At 44.8% G+C, this 20,012-nt stretch overlaps 3 protein-coding genes across 6 annotated transcripts; 2 read left to right on the top strand and 1 right to left on the bottom strand.

Moving 5' to 3' along the window:
• Positions 1 to 3,381: 3,381 nt before the first annotated feature.
• LOC120453282 (5'-deoxynucleotidase HDDC2) lies at positions 3,382 to 9,419 on the top strand. Of its 4 annotated transcripts, none has more exons than XM_039637925.2 (5): positions 3,382 to 3,613; positions 4,874 to 5,037; positions 5,204 to 5,689; positions 8,154 to 8,447; positions 8,509 to 9,419. In XM_039637925.2, the coding sequence occupies exons 2-5, from the start codon at positions 4,924 to 4,926 to the stop codon at positions 8,806 to 8,808; spliced, it is 1,194 nt and encodes a 397-aa protein (XP_039493859.1). In that variant the 5' UTR covers positions 3,382 to 3,613; positions 4,874 to 4,923; the 3' UTR covers positions 8,809 to 9,419. The 4 variants fall into 4 exon arrangements, with proteins under 4 accessions (XP_039493859.1, XP_039493843.1, XP_039493867.1 ...); XM_039637909.2 differs by having other exon boundaries at positions 4,871 to 5,037; XM_039637933.2 differs by lacking the exon at positions 3,382 to 3,613 and adding an exon at positions 3,820 to 4,021.
• Positions 9,420 to 9,440: 21 nt separating this feature from the next.
• Positions 9,441 to 14,035, bottom strand: LOC120453519 (igLON family member 5). Its single transcript, XM_039638270.1, has 6 exons — positions 13,898 to 14,035; positions 10,461 to 10,704; positions 10,051 to 10,406; positions 9,716 to 9,997; positions 9,584 to 9,655; positions 9,441 to 9,529 (listed from the first exon to the last, which is right to left on the bottom strand). The coding sequence occupies exons 1-6, from the start codon at positions 13,980 to 13,982 to the stop codon at positions 9,441 to 9,443; spliced, it is 1,128 nt and encodes a 375-aa protein (XP_039494204.1). The 5' UTR covers positions 13,983 to 14,035.
• A 3,641-nt stretch (positions 14,036 to 17,676) lies between these two features.
• On the top strand, positions 17,677 to 19,992 carry LOC120443694 (prolyl 4-hydroxylase subunit alpha-1). The gene is made up of 8 exons (XM_039622933.2): positions 17,677 to 17,903; positions 17,963 to 18,117; positions 18,395 to 18,545; positions 18,608 to 18,804; positions 18,866 to 19,386; positions 19,453 to 19,497; positions 19,569 to 19,734; positions 19,790 to 19,992. Exons 1-8 carry the CDS (start codon positions 17,677 to 17,679, stop codon positions 19,846 to 19,848), a joined length of 1,521 nt encoding a protein of 506 aa, XP_039478867.1. The 3' UTR covers positions 19,849 to 19,992.
• Positions 19,993 to 20,012: the final 20 nt, after the last annotated feature.

Here is a 20,012-nt window from a genome sequence, read left to right as displayed (position 1 = left end):
GCATGTCTCTACTGTAGCATAAAATCACTTTATCAATGGAAAGAACTATATATACATGTGTGTACGCCAAGCGTCTCAAATAATCGATAATCATAAACATTAGTGCTCTAAATTTAATATCGCTGATGGTCTGACATTTCGTGTGGCGAACAAAAAAATGATCCATTGGACATTGAAAGTGTGCAACAAATGGGAGTTATTTTTCAGAGAAAACACCAACGGAGAAAACTTGCCACACAAAGTGTAGAGCAAATATAAATTCTGAAATATACAAATATGAAATGATGTTATTAGAGAGCAGAAACCTCTAGAAAGGTCATTAATGTGCTGCAGGCTGGTCTCTTTAATAAGCCTCAAATTATAAGACAAACAGCAACTTGTGTTCTTCTTGCCTTTCTTGGCCACAACTTTTTTGCCTGCACCAATTTGATTTTGTCATTAAAAAGTTTTTAGCGAAATAATAAAGTTTGTCAGCGCGGAATTTGAGGACCCAGCGAAAGCAACGAGATCCGAGAAAAAAAGGAAATCACAGTCCAAAAGTGGCCAATGAAAGTTTTAATTTTCAATGTAGGACGATGAGGCGGCAGGAAGGAAAGCAGCTGGCCAAGAGCAAAGTGCAGACTTTTGGCGGAACCCAGACCAAAACCTTATCTTCACAGAGTTCGCAGAGAGATGTGTCCAAAAACTCGGTTGGCATATGTCAGGAGCTTAAACGCATTCTGCTTGTGCAAGAAGCGATAATAAATGACCTGCACTCATCACTTTTTGCCAGAGAAAGTTTAATTAAATTGGCAAAATCAATAGGCAAATTGATTACTTTTTAAATGATTTTGCTCGTCAATGTTAATAAACTTGTGATTTTAAGTGCAAAATTGCCATATGTGCTATTCAATTATTTCTCATTGGTTGAATCGAAAACTGGCTGACAAGTCGTTTATTATATTCGCCTATATTAATTATTAAAATTGGCTTTTATGTGCTTTTATGCAGTGGTTTCTGTTCATAGCACAGTGATGAAGAATATTCGTACCATATAAAGTAAGTTAGTGCTAAGTTTCTTTCTCACTGACTGAATCACGAATGGTAGGAAAATATCACTACACCAGTAGATTGCAATTTCACTCTCTCTCATTTCACTGTGATTATTGCATTAAATGCAGCTCCGGCCGATGCATAATTCAATTAGCATACGGGAGCGAGCGAGCACTGCCTGCAGGCACTTCCTGTGTCCAACATGACGTATGCGCAATCCGACACAAAAGATGGACTTGGGACTGGGACTGGAAACCTGCGAACCGGTGCTGATTCGTTATGAATTACATTTCAATATGCTTCAGCGTGTTCATCATTTATTAAGCCAGCTGGGCAGGCGAATGCCAGGCTGCGAAATGCCAAACGAGGATGTGGAGGATCCATGAGCCCGACCTGGCAACTTGGGAACCTGGCATTCGTAGGTCCCTGCTACGAGTGCCGACAGGAAGCTGGAATGCTGCTGAGCGACTGGCGACGAGTGCTTAGCTCCGTTTGCAATTTCCGTTTTGTCACATTTGTCTAAGTGAATGGAAATTTATGCAGCTGCTGGGGCCAAATCATGCTGCCTGGCTGCTGGTTGGGTTAATGCTTTATTCACGCTCCAGCGCTTAATGAAAGAGTCATTACACTCATTCATTCATTCAATCGCTGATTCATTCATGAGCAGACGAGAGCGCGTGTCCTTTGTTTTCCACTTCCCATCGATTCCTGCCTCTGCATCTGCCTCTGCCTTTGGCTTTTGCAGCTCCTGTTGTTGTCGTTAATTAATTGATTTTCATTGATGCTTGGGTAGCATTAATCATACGCCGCGTTGGCCTAGCAACCGTGGCAGACTATTGTTATTCTTTCCTTCCCTGCTGCCTGTCCTCCAACTTCATCGCTATTTCGCCTGTCGTTCAGCGGAGCCTTTCAATTTCCCTGCTGGAATGCAGTTTTAAGTCAAAGTTTTTCATTAACGCCTCACTTGCCAGTTGCGCAGCAAGTCTAAGAAAAAGGATAAAAAGTTCCATCTGTTGAAATTGAAATTTTTTGGTATGCTCCTCAGAAGGATTCCGCTGTGCCAGAAGACGATAAAGTCCTAGAGACATTACAAAACTAATCATGTTTCTTGATTCTTTTAGAGACACAAACAAAGGGGGAATGTTGCAGTCGAGCTCCTCGACTAACAGATACCCGTTACTCAGCTAGTGGGAATCTAGTATACCCTTTTACTCTATGAGTAAGGGTATATTGAGATATTGAGAATTCACAAATCACAATTTTTAAAAAATGCCATGGTAAAAGTTTTTAAATTTATCCCGCCGACTGAAAATGTGCAGCAATTTATACAAATCAATTATTGAATTTGAGCAAAGATTAAACCAATTTAATGCCGCCCATTCAATAAATTTCAATGCATTTTACGTTGAGGATTTTCACAAACGCAATTACAAAAAAATACAAATTTGCTGAGTTGAGCCTGCACTTTGACTGCTAGGTGACCCATAAATAAATCATTTCCGCAAACAGCAAAGCGCTGTTGCATAATGAATGCCGCGGCTTTATGTGCGGTAATGTTGTCTAAAATATGCATAAGTTGTAACCGTCGATTTAAATTCATTCATAATCTGCACCGCCCAACCGGAAGCTGCCAAGCTGTCTCCCAGTCCCAAAAGAATCAATTAAATTGGCTTGTGGTCCGACTGCCGTCCAGAGTGGATCCATTTCGAGCTTAGTGGTTGACGTTTTGACAGTTTTATTCCAACTCATTCCGCGCTTAACTGCCTTTGAGGCGACTTATTTAGCGACTTATTTAGCGACCCATTTCTGTCACAACGCGATTTCAATATAATCAAGGATATAATTAAAACAACTGAAACATGGCTTAATGCAGAGCTTGAATCGCCAAATATTAATTGAATAAAATATATAAGCAGTGGGGATTTCTTGAGTACATGGTCCCTATTATATGATATGCTATTCCCAATTTCAAACTCAATATATGTTAATGCAAGATACAGTTGGTGCGGAATTTCATCAGATTTGTCATAATTAATACTAATTTAGTACAACTATATACGACAATAGGACGCAAACACTTCCTGTTGCCAGCTCATAATAAAAACCATATTCTATTTGTTCCCTATATCCATTGTTTTTAATATTACTACCTTTTTGCAGCAGTGTAAAATGGCGGGAGCTACCAGACTTGAAAAAAACTGTTTTTCCAAGTTCTCCACCAATGCAGCATAGCTAGCTAAGACACCACTCATTTCGTTTTTTCCAGCCCTGATGGCTCGACCCACCAGCTGACCGCCGCTACGCGGCGGCATTTTGCCGAGACGCGGTCACACCGACGGCAACAGCTGCTCGCGGGCAGAAAAACGAAAAGTGTAAACGAAAAAAGACAATTGTGCAATTGCTGCGATAGCAAAACACAGTTGAACAATAGAGCGCGCAACATTGTTATTTTGTTGCCCGTCGGCGGGCGAAAGAGCGTGTGGATTTGTGCATTAACTAAAAAGAAATACTCATCGCAGCAGGATGCACAGCAGCGCTTGGTGATAAAGAATGCAGATTGTTTGGCTGTTGCATAAATTCCGTTAGTAATTCTAACTATTTCTACCGTCCTATATTTCTCTTTTTTGTTGTAGTTGTGCGCGTGTGCAATGTGTGTGTGTGTGTTTGGACGTGCCTGTGTGCCATGGTGTCTATATTAGCTTAGCGATATATTTATATTCCTAATTACAAACGTTGTGCCTGTGCCTGCGATGGTCGCGTTGCCGAATTAAAAGAAAGCACTTCAGTTTGCCATCGGCGGGCGCAGCTCATAGTCGTCAACATTGCATCGAACTAACGGTGCTGACGCTGCTTACGTGCCACACGACGCACACCACGTACCGCCATCCCCTCCCCGGATCGCCCTCACCTTGAGCTGCCTGTCAATTCACGGCATCGCTTCCTATTTATTCGCTGCCCCCATTCTAACGGAACTTCTTGCGGTGTCAAGGTAGCCGAAACACACACACACGCACATAGTCTGAGAAACAGCTGCGGCGGAAACAATAGTGCACATCATTTGAAATCGAGTGTGTTTGCAGCTAATTCTACTCCATATTAGTGCTACTTAACGTTATATTATTTAAACATTATTGCATTGTGGTTCTTGTGAAAGTAATTTTTAAATGTTCGTTTGCAATTTCTTGGAATTCCTGGTACGGCCTTCCCGATGTTTTAGTGCTATTGTTTTGAACCGAACTGTACCAAATACATACATACATACGTACATATAATGTTTATGTTTATATGAGAGTCTGGGAAGAAAAGTGCCGACAGCTGATAAGAAGCCGACCTAAATGTTCTTTCTCATCGATTGCACTTTGGACGATCCATTAAATTGAAAAAGCAATATCATTTTCGACATTGTGTTTTGCAAAAAATAATTAATTTTTAATTGCCTCAGTTCGGTTTTCGTTTTTGCAAAAAGTGTCTGGTTGTGTGTACAGTATACATTGCATCAGCTTATTTAAGAGGAAATAACTCACAGGTGTTAATACTTTAAATTTGAAATAATATATTAATTATTTCACGTATTTTATTTTGCTTGTAAACGGCAGTGAATCATTCGTACTTTTGCAAAATTACAGATCACGTGCTTCATTTAGTTTTTAAGCTGATAACTAAGCATATTTCAAAAAATCTTCTCAAACGTAAATAACAATTTCTCCCATGATATTCGATTTCTCATTTTCTCAATAAAATAATTCGCATGCGATAAAAATGTACTCAATTCAAATTGAAAGAGAAAAAAGACTGCTTCAAAATTTCAACAAAAAATTCTCTCTTTTCTCTTTTTAAGAAGATATAATCCGCTCTCTGGCTACAAATTTGTAGCCCAAACTTGTGGTCGCGATGTTCTCACTACAGCAGTTGCTCAGAGCGACAGCGACTTCGAACGGCGGCAACGATCTCAGCCGGCTGCTGCGCCACATGGGCGGCGTGACGTCAGGAGCTACAACGACACTGGTAAAAATAGTTGTTCGTGTAATTATACTCACAAATGTGCAAAGATTAGCTTTTGTATTGCTTTCAGAAATAAACTAGTTAATTTTCATACAAATTTCTAAGTGAAATCCATTTCATTCCGTTTCTGATACAATGCTGGATTTGAATAACCAACTAATTTTTTCAGTGCACAGCGTCAGCCACAAAGCACTCTAGTCAGGCGAAGTTCGGCGACAACAGCAGTCACGGTTCGCCCTCGCACACGGACGGTCGCAGTCACGGTGAATCAGAGTCGGATTTGGAGTCGGCGCACGGCCAGAATTTCACAGCACACCATTTCGCCCGACGAATACTTCAGCAGCGCAGCCAGGACATCCAGCGCCACATCCACACGCAGTCATCGAAAGGACAGACCAGAGCCAAGTCGTCGCAGCAACAGCAGCAGCAGCAGACCGCCACCAAGTTCGCCATGTCTTCGCTAGCAGCCGAGCCCCTGCAGTCGCAGAAACCGGATGAAATCACGGCCAGCACGGGCGGCGATGTGGAGGCACCCGGACTAGGCGCATCCTGCCACGAGGTGGCCTCCGCATCGGCCAGTGCCGGCAAGAAGCCGTGCTTTAGCTCGGGCCTCGGCGAGATACTCCAGTTCATGGAGCTCATCGGCAACCTGAAGGTATGTGAAACTGGTTACTCAGCGCCTTGCCTGCGATTTCCACTACTCCACTTGCGCGTCATATGTTCGCATCGATTTTTCCCGAAGTCGTAGATGTTTTGATTTTGCCACCAACTGGTTGCTACATAACATTACTTTTAGAAAGGATTACCTTTTGGAAATAGGTTAGCAAAATGTTTTAGATCTTTTTTTATGGTTTATTTTAAAATTTTTTGAAGTCTTGATAATAATATTAGACCGGATATTAACATTTCAGAAAGCAGAAAAGTGTATTTAAGTAGTAGTATGTTGTTTACTCATATGTGTTACCAATTACCTTTAGGGAAAGCATTCCAAATCACTTGTATTACAAATCCCTCTGTTTCTACAAGTCATATCTATAATACACAAATCGCATATCAAAATATTCCTACTAAACCGCGATCTCAAGTAAAGAAAGCAAACAAAAAATAAACAAAAGTACGAAATCCAACGCAAATAGAACGCGAAGATGTATTTATTTACGTTTTGTATAATCAATTCTTTTTCCCCTGCACTCTTTCGTTTTTCTGTTTTTTATTTTGCTTAGTATATCTGCGAAAGTATTGTATAATGCCAGAGACAACCTCGCTCTTGTCCCCCTTGAACGGATTTGTATAGTCGCTTGCCAAAAGATATATCTAATATATAGGCGTGTTTGTATAGCTGCAGTCAAATATGTGCTGCTTCAATTCAATTTGAATTAAAATTAATTTTTTTTGCAATTTTCTTACAATTGTATAACTTATCTTATATGTACGACAGAAGCTTAGCTAAATCGCACAGTCTAGCCATATGAGAGGGTATCTTTATAGAACCCACAGTTGTGTGTAGATCATATGTATGTATAAACTGGCATAAGCAAAACAAACAGCGCAAAAGTCCAGAGCTTCGCACGTTCTGGAACCATTGGCTCAGCTTTTATCTAATCAGAATAGTTCACCCATCAACAAAATGACGAAAATCCCCCGAGCACGAGGCTTGATTTCCTATCGACAAGCTGCAGAAAGTGAATCGTTTTGTAATTTGAGCAGCTGCCCCGTCGTCCATCGGTGAAAATGTCACTTAAGTGGGCTGATTGTGTGAGTCGCCTAATCTCGCAACAAAATTGCAATAGCTATACAAGCACTCAAGCGAATTTTCAAATTGTTCACGTGAGCAGGCGCTTTTTTTGCTTGGCTTTCTTTCCTAAATGTTTTGGATTCCCCGTGAATTTTCAGTTCCAGCCCCATGAACATTAGTGTATCGTCAGCATTGACGTAAGGCGAGCACCGGCAGGTTTCTAAATCTTCTACTATATATCCGATTGCATATAGAGCGTGCAAAAGCAGCGAAAGAGAAGGCAACCCGTGACTTTGATCTTGGCCTTCAAATTATAGACGCTATCTTCTAGAGCTGACGTAGCGCCACAAGGGCGGGTGGGGGTTTGGTGGGGCAATAATATATTCTAGATGTTTTCCAAACTGAGCGAAGTGTTGCGATAAATTTGTATATTTAATATGTACTGCTTTGTTTTGTTTCTGTTCAAGAATTAGTCGCATTTTTATTAGTTTACACGTAGCACAAATAAATACTTTGCTTAACGAGGACACACTTGAAATAAATATGGTAATATATTTATATTTTATTTCTCTTTTAAGTTGAGTTATATGAAGATGTAACTGTCTTACATCAGGGTGCATCAAATTAGTTAATTAACGTATGACTGTAATTCACTAGCTCTATATATCTTCATTACTAATAAAGTTAATATGACTTTATATAGACTCATAATAATAACTGCAGTGTGACCTCATAAAAAAGCATATCAATCAGATAAGGTCCTCAATTAATTACGTGCCTACAAAATGATCGAGGCAGCTCATCAATAAGCCCGATAAGTCACGACTGTATCTGGTTGCAGCTAAATTGTGGCTTCTTGCAGTTTTATGAAACTATAATATGAAAAGTAAGGGAACTTTTGTACCATCAGCGACTACGAAAATGAGCGAACGTCAATGGCATTGGGTCTGCAATGTCTTTTGGACCTTGTTCTCCCAACCACCGGTGTCTATAAATACAACCTTTATTGATCAAATAGCAACAGTCTCAAACCACCCTCGCTGGGTGGGTTTGGGTTGAAGGTCTGGGGCATGGGGCCGTAACCTTGATGTGTGCAACGAGCACAGCCGGCAACGATGTCACCAAATACGCGCCGTGTTTTTAATTAATCAAAGTGGCAGGAGGGATATTATGTGCGACTGTGCACAGCAACAAGCAATCTTAGAACCGAGTAGTGAAAACAATATCTTATAAAATAAAGCAACTCTGTTGTTGGTACATTTTATCTGAAAGTATTGATTACGAAAAGCTTTGCATTTAGTTAGAACTTGTGTAGTCTTGCCTTAGAATAGTCGGTTTATATTATAAATTCACTAACCCACTGGTTTTCCTTCTTCTCTTGCAGCACACAAAGCGCACCGGATGGGTGCTGCGTGATGTCAACGACTGTGAATCGATTTCGGGTCACATGTACAGGATGAGCATGCTAACCTTCCTGCTGGACGGCAGTGAGGGACTCAACCAGATTCGCTGCATGGAACTGGCACTCGTACACGATTTGGCTGAGAGTTTGGTGGGTGACATCACGCCGTTCTGCGGGATTTCCAAAGACGATAAGCGAGCCATGGAGTTCAAGGCGATGGAAGATATCTGCAAGCTGATTGAGCCCCGCGGAAAACGCATTATGGAACTGTTTGAGGTGCGTTACCTAGCGAGGTTTACTCTTTGTGGAAAGCGTATTTATGTCATTCAATTTGCAGGAATACGAGCATGGGCAGACTGCAGAGAGCAAGTTCGTCAAGGATTTGGATCGCCTGGATATGGTCATGCAGGCGTTCGAGTACGAGAAGCGGGACAATTGCCTTCTGAAGCACCAGGAGTTCTTCGACTCAACGGAGGGCAAGTTCAACCATCCGTTTGTTAAGAAGCTGGTGAATGAGATCTACGAGCAGAGGGATGTCCTGGCCAAGGCAAAGGGCGCCACACCACCGCCGACCATTGAGGTGCCTAGCATGGAGAGATCATCGAAACTTGCTAACGGGCATGACGGCTCGAGTTGAGCGTTATTCTAGGAACCCGTCTTAGGCTAGCACATGAACACATCCTCACATACAAACCACCACGCTCTTAATTTGTAAGCCAATCCAACTAACAAACTGTTAAGCCTACCTCGACACGCTCATAGCTAGATCTAATTCTTAACTCACTAATTTATTGCGAAAGAAACGGAAAAGATGCAACCGATGGGAAGTAGCTAAATATTATTGTGGACATAAACACCTGTTGAACACGTCTCCTAAGTTCGATTTCCTCTAAGTTAAGCGTAAAGTTGCGGATCGAGTTTTATCAATATATTCAATTGATCTGACTTAGGAACACAATTGTAAATAACTTAAACGAATTGTAGTCTATTTGAAAAGTATATTGACCATTATAATTATAAATGTTGTCCTAAAGCAATTTTATTCAGCCAACCGTAACCGAACGTAAAAATCAAAATGAAAGATCAGAATCAAAATCAAGTTAATTGATTTTTTTAAATAGTTTGTTCACACGTGCGTTACTTTTACCCTTGAATCGAACAATTGTCACCAAAATTATTATTAATATAACATTGTGAATTAGGCAATATAAAGATGCAGTCACTCATTAGACGTGGCCAAAAGACAAAGCACCATTGTTTGATTGCTCACTAAAGTGACACTTTATTGACAAAACATAGAAACATTATCCACAGGGGTTGCAAACTGCAGCTCTTATCAGACACATTCGCTATGTATTCTGAAATAGGATTTAGCTAGTTATCTTTACCGACTCTGTTTAGTTCAAACAAACCTTCGATGACAATGAACTGACTGTCGCGGGAGGAAGTTTGGTGCGAGTGCTGTCCGTGCTTCTTGGCCTTATCTGGTGGTCAAAGGTTGTTACGTCTATGGGATTAAGTAACCGAATTATAATCCGACTTACGATGCACTGTTATAATCCGATCTGTCTGACCCAACGCATTCTTCGCCCTGCATATATACTCTCCAAAATCTCGTTTCGTTATCGGACGCAGTGTGATCCGCATGACGATCCGAAAGACGTGGTCCACTGAGACCGACTCATAGGAACCTCCTTGCAGCAGTTGCGAGTCCCTCAGCCAGAAGTTCACCGATGCCGGCTGCGATTCTGTGACGCACTCCAGCGTCAGCTTCTGGCCCAGGCCCACGTAGATGGTATCGTAGCGTGTCCAGATCGTTGGCGCAACTGGCATATATCTCAGTATTATGGATTGAATACACGGCTTGGTTCTCACTTACAGTTCACCACCAGCATGACGCGCTTGCTCACTGTGGGCGGCACACCGTTGGAGGCAATGCAGAGGTAGGCGCCCATGTGGGAGCGCTGCACCTGCCACAGGCTGAGATTCTGTCCCTCCACGCTGAACACTTCCCGATCGTCGTCGTCAGAAAGGAGAATCGGTGTCGATTCCTCGCGACGCCAGGTGATGGTGGGCATGGGAACTCCGGTCGCACTGCAAGTGAGTGTTACGTTCTGGCCCGAGGAACGAACCACATCCTGACTGGTCTGATAGTCAACAATGTCTGGCGGCACCACGACGTCCAGGTAGCCCATTTGGCTCTTCATGGGATCCGTGTTTATTTGGCACATGTACCTACGGGGTAAATGTGTAGATGAAGGGGTATCAATTATAGAAACCTTCACTCACCATCCGCGATCCGACTCGTGAACATCGCGTATTTTCAGCTGCCAGATGCGATGCTCCGTGTGGGAGATGGAGATGCGATGGTTCTTGGTGATGACGTGGTTCTGGATGCTCAGTATCGTCTGCGTGTCCACTCGCAGCCAGGCCACCTTGAAGCTAACCAGGTCGTGAACAACGCACGTGAGCAGGGCATCCCGTCCCACGGGAACCGTTGAGTTGTTGATAGGACCGCTGAACTTGGGATCCGCTGGAAAAGAAGATGGCACCAAAGCCCAATTGTTTGGCATTTATGGCTTTCATCATTAGGGCGCTAAATGGGGCGACGATATACAAGTGCTGGGTGGCTTTTTGGGGTGGTTTATGGGGCTTGCAAATGTTAGGCACTGGCATTTACTGTATATCCATTTCATGGAACTCGCGCGCAAACATTTAATTCAATTAAAAAATAACCTTTTTTTATGTGTAGCTTTTCTAATCCACAATTATCTGGATAATTATTGCATTTCTTTTCCTCGCACATTTTTGCGTGTCTCTGCAGAATGTCAACAGGCCAGGCAAAAATTGCCAGATGGCCCGCCGAAATGGTCAACGATATTAAAAATTGTTTAACGGCCATAAATTTGTTGAGGTTAACATTAGGCCGAGACAGCGGCAAATAATCCAACAATTAGGTAAATTAGGTGTCCTAGAGATGTCAGCTACTCTCTGGCAAAGTAGAGTGGCTCCAATGTACGTCTACCATAAATATTAAAATAAATATTTAAGAAGGCAAGAGAAAAGTATGCTTTATATATTTAAAAAGATTGGAATGCTCTTTCTTTCTTTTCTGTGTGTAAATTTAAATTATTTCCGAAATTGACCTGGTACTTCATGTATATACTATTGAACAATGTGATGGTTCAACTTTGATTCTGTCGTAAATAATGGAATAAACACGTCACAAACTCACACACTTTGGACTCAAACTACTCCATTCGGGTATGTTGTTGATTTGGCCAACTCCGAGTACCATCGCAATAATTTTGAGTGAAACTGCCCCACCGACCGCAAGACTTCGACAGTTCCCGTCAGCCAATCTAACCACCAGAGTTCCGACCGCAAACCGACCCCACCCACACCACCGCAAACACAACAATGGGTAGGAGGCAGGAGGCAGGAGTCAGGAGTAATGGAAGAAATCACATCACATGCCTAACAAGTAGCACGACTCCGTGGCAAGGAGTGGAGGAGTCCAGCTCCAGCTCCTCACTCCACCGGCGGCAAACGCCTAAATTACAATTATGACCAAATAATAACCCGAAAAAATGCAAAAATCTAATAGAGCGCTGTGTGTGTGGGTGGCGGAAGGGAGGGGGCGGGTGCTGGTACCTGGAAAATTGTAAAAAGCTGTGCTACACCTTTACATTTCCTCCCCCTGCACCACGAATTGATTGCGTTGCGGTGGGTTCCACCAAACTAGCATCAAATTGGGGAGCCTACGATGCCATGCCATATAGCCTATAATTTGCGATTATGTTTGGGTCTGGCCCAAGTTGGGCGCCTTTGGAGTCCGAGTCGGGAGTCGGGACTCGGCTCCGCCTTCAGTTCCTCCAAGTGTGAGGAACGGGACGCCATTGTTTGACTGCCTTCAGTTGATATGGTTTCTGTTTTTGTTGGTATTGCAATTTGGCTATTGCATGTTTGCATATTGAAACATTCCGAAGAAAGGAACGAGTGAGACTTTTTAAGCCATAAAACACATCGTACATTACACTGCGAAAAAAGGGGAGCGGAAAATGCTAGGGTTAATAATTGAATAAAATAAGCTTAAAAAAGACAAAAGTTTCAGTAAAAGGATTGCTTAACCGTCTGGTTTTTATTCGCACATCGTTTGTAACAGAAGAAAAATGCTAAGTTAACAATGAAATAAATTATAAAAGCATTAATATAACAATCAACATATTAAAATGATTATCTTAAAGTTACAACTACAAAGTGTTATTATGGATCGGCAGCAGAATTCTTCAGAGTGTATTTACACATGCACAGAAGGCTGTTTTAGTTAAATTTTGCTCCTTTTATTTTTGTCTGCAAGGTAAAGTAATTTAGCATTTAACTTTTTCGCCACCACACGCCTTTGTTGTTGGCACATTTTATAGGGGAAATTGACTATGAGTTGTTAACTATACATATATTCCCATTTTCCTGCACGACTTGCATCGCTGGACGAGGACTTAAGCCGCAATTTCCCCACGAAGTCCCTGCAAATCCGGCCGAGTCCTTTGCCCACGCCACTTGAACTTGAAACGGAAAGTGAATGTCCTGTCTCCTGTTAGACACTCCAGCTGTCTGCTGGCGTAAAGAATCACAATCAGCACGCAATGTCTGCCAAAAAAACGGAGTAAAAACTGCGAAATAACCCACTGCAGTGCAACTCCCATATTGCCGCCCCACAAAAACTCGGCACTTCAGCGGCAGAAACCGCCGGCCAGGCATGGAAAAATGAAAATATCGCAGAGTGCAATAGGAAGTGGGAAAACGTCGCCTTTCCGCGACTGTCTGTCTGCATGCCCGCTGTGCGGGGGGTGCTGGTGGGTGGTGGTAGATTGGGTGGTTGGGGCGGAACATCGTGCGGTGCATCACTCCTTTTTGAGCCACTTCTCACTTTCTTATCGCACGCTGCGGCTAGCTTGCCAATATTTATGTTTATTTTGCATCTGGCACATTGATTTAAATGCGAATTTTGGTCGAATTTTGTCGATTTTTGATATATTTATCGCACTTGGCTTGCCAAAGTCAAGGAACATTTGTTTTGTTTTTTGGGCGCACATTTTCCCCAGCGGAAGTTGCCCCTCGTTACTCTTTCGCAGCTCTCCACCGGAAACCCTCGCCCCTCTGCCCGCTCCCTTTCATCCTGTCTGTCCTGTCTGGGGAACATGTTGGCCACAGTTTATTCACTTATGGACTCGTTGGACTTCCGATTACCAGCTGCCTTCCATTTTATCCGCTGCCGCTGCTATCTGCAACGCTTTTCGTTGCCACTCCGGTTTTAGATAGTTTGCAGTCAATTAGCTGTACAGATTTTGCGTTCATAATTCCATGTTGGCAAGTAACAAAAATTCAGCTTGTAGACAGGTTGTATTTTAATTGTACAACCTAATGGCTTTCCAACAAAATGATTCCAAAATGTCATAAAAAGTTATTACTTCAGTGAGTATTCCTTTCAAAATTTGTATACATTTTTCTTAGCTATATTTTATGCAATCACGGCAGTTATTAACAGTCTGACAATTATCCTTTGAAAAATGTGTTTATTGCTTGTATGTAAAGTAGGTAATGCGAAGTATTAATATCTGAACCCCTTTTTTCTCTTAGCATTATTATTCAATTTTATTCTAAGCATATCTAAAATTTCGGACTATTATCCTTCAGGTAATCAACCACATCTCCGATCGACTTACAATTGTTTAGTTCCGAAAAGCTGGCCTGACTCAGATACAAGCTCTGCATGAGCAGCAGCCACAAGCTGGGGAATTGGCTCCTCATAGCCGAAACTCAACCGCCACCAAGGTGCGAAAGTTTTTAATATTTGCTGTTTTACCACTTCAATTTTATTTAGTTTGTCACTTTCACTGCCCAAATGGCCGAAGTTCAGCGCAAATGTATTTTTTCAGGTTCTGCGGATGAAGTTCTTCGCCGATTGCCGTGGCCAAACGTCCGCACACTCGTACAACTGGTCGCGAACTGATAATCAAGTGTCAAAACTCATATTCAAAATTCAAATGCGGCACTGGCGTTGCGCATGTGTCCTGCGGCCTTGCGAGGCGGAGGCAAGTGGGTGGTTGTGTGTGGGCTGGTCTAGTGGGTCTAATGGGTCTGGGTGGGCAGTCGTCAAGGTGCCCGGCAGCCAAAGGACGGTGCTGTGCAATAGTAAATGTTTCATTCATAAACCGCCCGACGTAACATTTTCATATGCACGTGACGATATGAAGTATACGACATGTTGCCGTGGGAAAGTGACACATTATTGGTATTATAGGGGGTTGGCTATGAAAGCCAACTCCAATTGCCAAACGCGCCCAACACCATTCTAATTAACCCCGAAATGCCGCGCATCTTGTGCCCAACTTTCACCCGAATCCACATCCACCGGCTGCTCCACAGCATTTTTGCGGTGCTTGCACTTCCAACATGGCTTGGGTTTGCATGTGTGAGCTTCTTAGTAAGTTAGCAATAAGTTCGCACCGCTATTTGCGCACAATTAGCGCTTTTCAATAGCGATAACAATAATGATAATAAGCACGTGGAATTTGCTTGATTGTTGTTTCCTCTGGGGGCACATCTTTTGCTGGCACATGCAAGTTTCTCTCGTCTTATAAAATCCTTTCCTCATTCTCGCCTCTGAGTCAGAGCCCCTGTCTTAATAAAATATTATTTTGCTTATATCGGGGTATGCTTTTAAGAAATGTGACCGATAAATCCTACATTTTTATAATCAACCAAATGGTTCAACATGTTTTAGACCAACAAGTAGAAATCTAAGCTTATTCTCAATTTCGTGAACATTGGATAAATAGTATTAGGCTATTTAAAAATGGGGCGAAATCAGGAAATCAGATCTCAATCAATCACAATACAAAATTATTTTCTGTTTCATAATCTGATTAAACATTAAAATATTATTGCCTGAAATATAAACATTGGTCTGCCGACTTTTTCTACTTTTACTTACACAAATATCTACAAGGGCTGTGTAAAAGTAAATGTAAATGAAAATGTCTTGGCTAAACGCGTAAAAACTGGAATTAAAATTTTGTAAGGAGCTGAGGAAAATAAAAACTGTTTCGTTCTGCTAATGAACACATAGCTAACTATACTATGCCTATGCAAAATTTTTCGATTTTCAAAAAAAAAAAATTTGCAAATTTTAGCATTATTTAATTACCTTTATTTGTATATTATTGTTTTATTATTTATTATTTTTTATAATTATTTATTAGCATAAATAGTATTTATTACGTATTTTTAATTTTTCTGAGTGCGGGGTCCGGGGTGCGTAAATAAGTACATGTAACAAAAATTTAACCAAAACAAGTTGGGAATTGTTGCGGGGTCCGGGGTCCTAGGTCCGTGGTGCGGGGTCCGGGGTGCGGGGTGCGGGTCCGGGGTGCGGGGTCCGGGGTGCGGGGTCCGGGGTGCGGGGTCGGTGTGCGTGGTCGGGGTGCGGGGTCCTAGGTCTGTTGTCCGGGGTTCGGGGTGCTGGGTGCGGGGTCCGGGGTGCGGGGTCCTAGGTCCGGGGTGCGGGGTGCGGGGTCCTTGGTCCGGGGTGCGGGGTCGTGGTGCGTGGTCGGGGTGCGGGGTCCTAGGTCTGTTGTGCGGGGTCCTAGGTCCGGGGTGCTGGGTGCGGGGTCCGGGGTGCGGGGTCCTAGGTCTGGTGCGGGGTCCGGGGTGCGTAAAAGTAGGTCTGGTCCGGGGTCGTGTCCGGGGTGCGGGGTGCTGGGTGCGGGGTCCGGGGTGCGGGGTCCTAGGTCCGGGGTGCGGGGTCCGGGGTGCGGGGTCCTAGGTCTGTTGTGCGGGGTCCGGGGTGCGTAAATAAGTAGGTCTGTTGTCCGGGGTCTGTTGTCCGGGGTGCGGGGTTCGGGGTGCTGGGTGCGGGGTCCGGGGTGCGGGGTCCTAGGTCCGGGGTGCGGGGTCGTGGTGCGTGGTCGGGGTGCGGGGTCCTAGGTCTGTTGTGCGGGGTCCTAGGTCCGGGGTGCTGGGTGCGGGGTCCGGGGTGCGGGGTCCTAGGTCTGTTGTGCGGGGTCCGGGGTGCGTAATAGTGGTCTGTGTCCGGGGTGCGGGGTCCGGGGTGCGGGGTCCGGGGTGCGGGTCCGGGGTGCGGGGTCCGGGGTGCGGGGTCCGGGGTGCGGGGTCCGGGGTGCGGGGTCCGGGGTGCGGGGTCCGGGGTGCGGGGTCCGGGGTGCGGGGTCCGGGGTGCGGGGTCCGGGGTGCGGGGTCGGGGGGGGGGGTGCGGGGTCCGGGGTGCGGGGTCCGGGGTGCGGGGTCCGGGGTGCGGGGTCCGGGGTCCGTGGTGCGGGGTCCGGGGTGCGGGGTCCGGGTGCGGGGTTCGGGGTGCGGGGTCCGGGGTGCGGGGTCCGGGGTGCGGGGTCCGGGGTGCGGGGGGGGGGGGGGGGGTCCGGGGTGCGGGGTCCGGGGTGCGGGGTCCGGGGTGCGGGGTCCGGGGTGCGGGGTCCGGGGTGCGGGGTCCGGGGTGCGGGGTCCGGGGTGCGGGGTCCGGGGTGCGGGGTCCGGGGTGCGGGTCCGGGGTGCGGGGTCCGGGGTGCGGGGTCCGGGGTGCGGGGTCCGGGGTGCGGGGTCCGGGGTGCGGGGTCCGGGGTGCGGGGTCCGGGGTGCGGGGTCCGGGGTGCGGGGTCCGGGGTGCGGGGTCCGGGGTGCGGGGTCCGGGGTGCGGGGTCCGGGGTGCGGGGTCCGGGGTGCGGGGTCCGGGGGGGGGGGGGGGGGGGGGGGGGGTCGGGGTGCGGGGTCCGGGGTGCGGGGTCCGGGGTGCGGGGTCCGGGGTGCGGGGTCCGGGGTGCGGGGGGGGGGGTCCGGGGTGCGGGGTCCGGGGTGGGGGGTCGGGGGTGCGGGGTCCGGGGTGCGGGGTCCGGGGTGCGGGGTCCGGGGTGCGGGGTCGGGGGGGGGGGGGGGGGGGGGTGCGGGGTCCGGGGTGCGGGGTCCGGGGTGCGGGGTCCGGGGTGCGGGGTCCGGGGTGCGGGGTCCGGGGTGCGGGGTCCGGGGTGCGGGGTCCGGGGTGCGGGGTCCGGGGTGCGGGGTCCGGGGTGCGGGGTCCGGGGTGCGGGGTCCGGGGTGCGGGGTCCGGGGTGCGGGGTCCGGGGTGCGGGGTCCGGGGTGCGGGGTCCGGGGTGCGGGGTCCGGGGTGCGGGGTCCGGGGTGCGGGGTCCGGGGTGCGGGGTCCGGGGTGCGGGGTCCGGGGTGTAATTAAGTACATGTAACAAAAATTTAACCAAAACAAGTTGGGAATTATTTGTAAACGTAATGGATATAAGTTTGAATTATTATAATCGATAACGATATATTGATATCGATATTGGGCTATGGGGTAGAAAATGTTTAACTGTGTACCATTAAGTCATAATCACCGCGGGATTGAAAAAGAGGCGGGACGAATGAGCCGTGTAAACTAATTCACAATGTAATAAATGCGATAAGGAATGAACAGATATTAGCATTTCAAAGCAGAATGTCGATCCGAACATTTCGTTATATTATACTAAACCTGATTTTAATATTCCAATTATCCACTTGCGTAGCAAAGAACACCGAAAATGATAACACCCCAGTTCAGGAAGTAATATACTCAAATTCCATTCGAGCCCTGTCTGAACTTCGCGAGATTGAGAATTCCTATATGGAGCATTTGTATAACTATGTTAGCTCTCTACGACAAAAAATCCAAACTCTCAGAACGTATGATATATTTTATAATCCATATTTTAATTTTGAACGGCATCTTAACTCTTACTCAGCTTTATTAACTGTATAACTCAGGAAAATCTTCACCACAAATTGGATCAATATAAATATGTGTCCAATCCCCTAAATTCATTTGGACTTTTAAGGCGAGCTCATCAAGATTGGCCAAAGTTGACTTCGTACTTAAGAGACCAAGGAAATTTTATAGGTGTGATTTATGCCAATTTCCTTTATTTTTATATTATTATTTTTTATTTTTTATTATTATTTAGTTTTTATTACTTATTTTTATTATTTATTTTATTATATATATGTATTTTGCAGTTGATCTCGAGGAAATGAGTAAGTTTGTCATTCGTTATTATTTTATTTAATTACCTTTATTGTATTTTTTTTATTATTATTTTTTATAATTATTTATTAGCATAAATAGTATTCATTACTTATTTTTAATTTTTATTTTATTATATATATGTATCTTGCAGTTGATCTCGAGGAAATGAGTAAGTTTGTCAATCGTACACCCAACGCACATGATATGGAAGAATCCCTATTGGGGATGGATAGAATAGAGCACTTCTACAACCTGAAGTCATCGGATATGGCCCAGGGTCTTGTTGCAGGTCAAAAGCTAGGGTAAGATAGAACACTTTTAACACTGTGAAATTATAATAATTATAATAATAATAATTCGATAGGTCGCGAATGTCGGCACCTGACTGCATGGCTTTAGCAGATTACTTGTACAAACGATCAGAATTCGAACGTGCTGCTGAATGGTATCGTCTGGCTTTTAGTGTATTCAACAAACCAAAAAATAATATGGCCCTAAAATTGTATGCGCCAAAACGGGAAGAGCTCCAAAAAATGTTCGTGATAAGTCGGCTTCAAGAAGGCAAGCTCAAAAAATGAATAATGTAATGTAATGTGGTTTATAAGAAACTATTTACGAACAGGTTCCGTTGACAACTTAAGTGACTATCTAAAGGAACTATCTCAAGACCCGGGGACTTCATTGGTGCACTTAGGACCACGGAAATCGCCCACTGCAATTGAACAGGGCTGCCGGGGAAACTTTCCACCACATCCTCAACTGGTGTGTCGCTACAACAGCACCACCACTCCATTTATGCGAATAGCTCCTCTGAAGGAGGAGGAGATCAGCAAAGAACCACTTATCTGGCTGTATCACGACGTGATCTATGACAGTGAGATCGCTCAATTGACGAATTTAACCCGCGAAGAGATGATTTTGGGCACAACTAATAACTATACGACTCCAGATCGGGTTAATCGCCTCTTCCACGTCAAAGTCACCAACGACGATGGCGGCCAGTTGGACAGGACGTTGGTGAACCGTATGGCGGACATATCGGGGCTCGATATGGGCAATACCACCTCCTTGGCCAGAATCAATTATGGACTTGGTGGTTATTTCCAAGAACACAGTGACTACGTGGACATTAAGCTCCATCCGGCAAGTAGCCTTTTGCCTACAAGTGTATATTATTCATTATAAAGCTAGATCATCCACGACAATTAGGAACTGATTGAGGAGGGAGATCGCCTAATGACATTCTTGTTCTACGTATGTTCTAAGCTATTGTTTATATTCCTTTTTTTTCCGAATGCACTGCCCAACCAAATTACACCTTTCAGATTAGCGATGTTCCAGTGGGTGGTGCCACAATATTTCCCGCTGCCAAGCTGGCTATCCAGCCGAAGAAGGGATCCGCCCTCTTTTGGTACAATCTCCACAATAATGGTGACCCAAATCCGTTGACCAGGCACGCTGTTTGCCCCACAATCGTGGGCAGTCGATGGGGTTAGTTGTATCTTAGTTTTCAACATAAATATGATAATAAATTTTCCCTTTTTAGTACTAGTCAAGAGCATGTTGAACTACGAGCAGATGTTCAAGAAGCCCTGCTACAAGTAAACAATTAAAACAATTATAATTTCTACATCTACACATATTGATTGATGTTTTAATTGATGTTTTAAAATACAAATGATAGTGTTATACGCTTATGTTATATCTTAAGTGGCATTAACTGTAATGAGCTGGACCTTTAATATAATTTCCATTGGTAAAGATAAAAT

The sequence above is a fragment of the Drosophila santomea genome, chromosome 2L (genome assembly GCF_016746245.2).
Source record: "Drosophila santomea strain STO CAGO 1482 chromosome 2L, Prin_Dsan_1.1, whole genome shotgun sequence".
Lineage (NCBI taxonomy): Eukaryota > Metazoa > Arthropoda > Insecta > Diptera > Drosophilidae > Drosophila > Drosophila santomea.
This window is presented reverse-complemented; position numbering and strand designations above follow the sequence as displayed.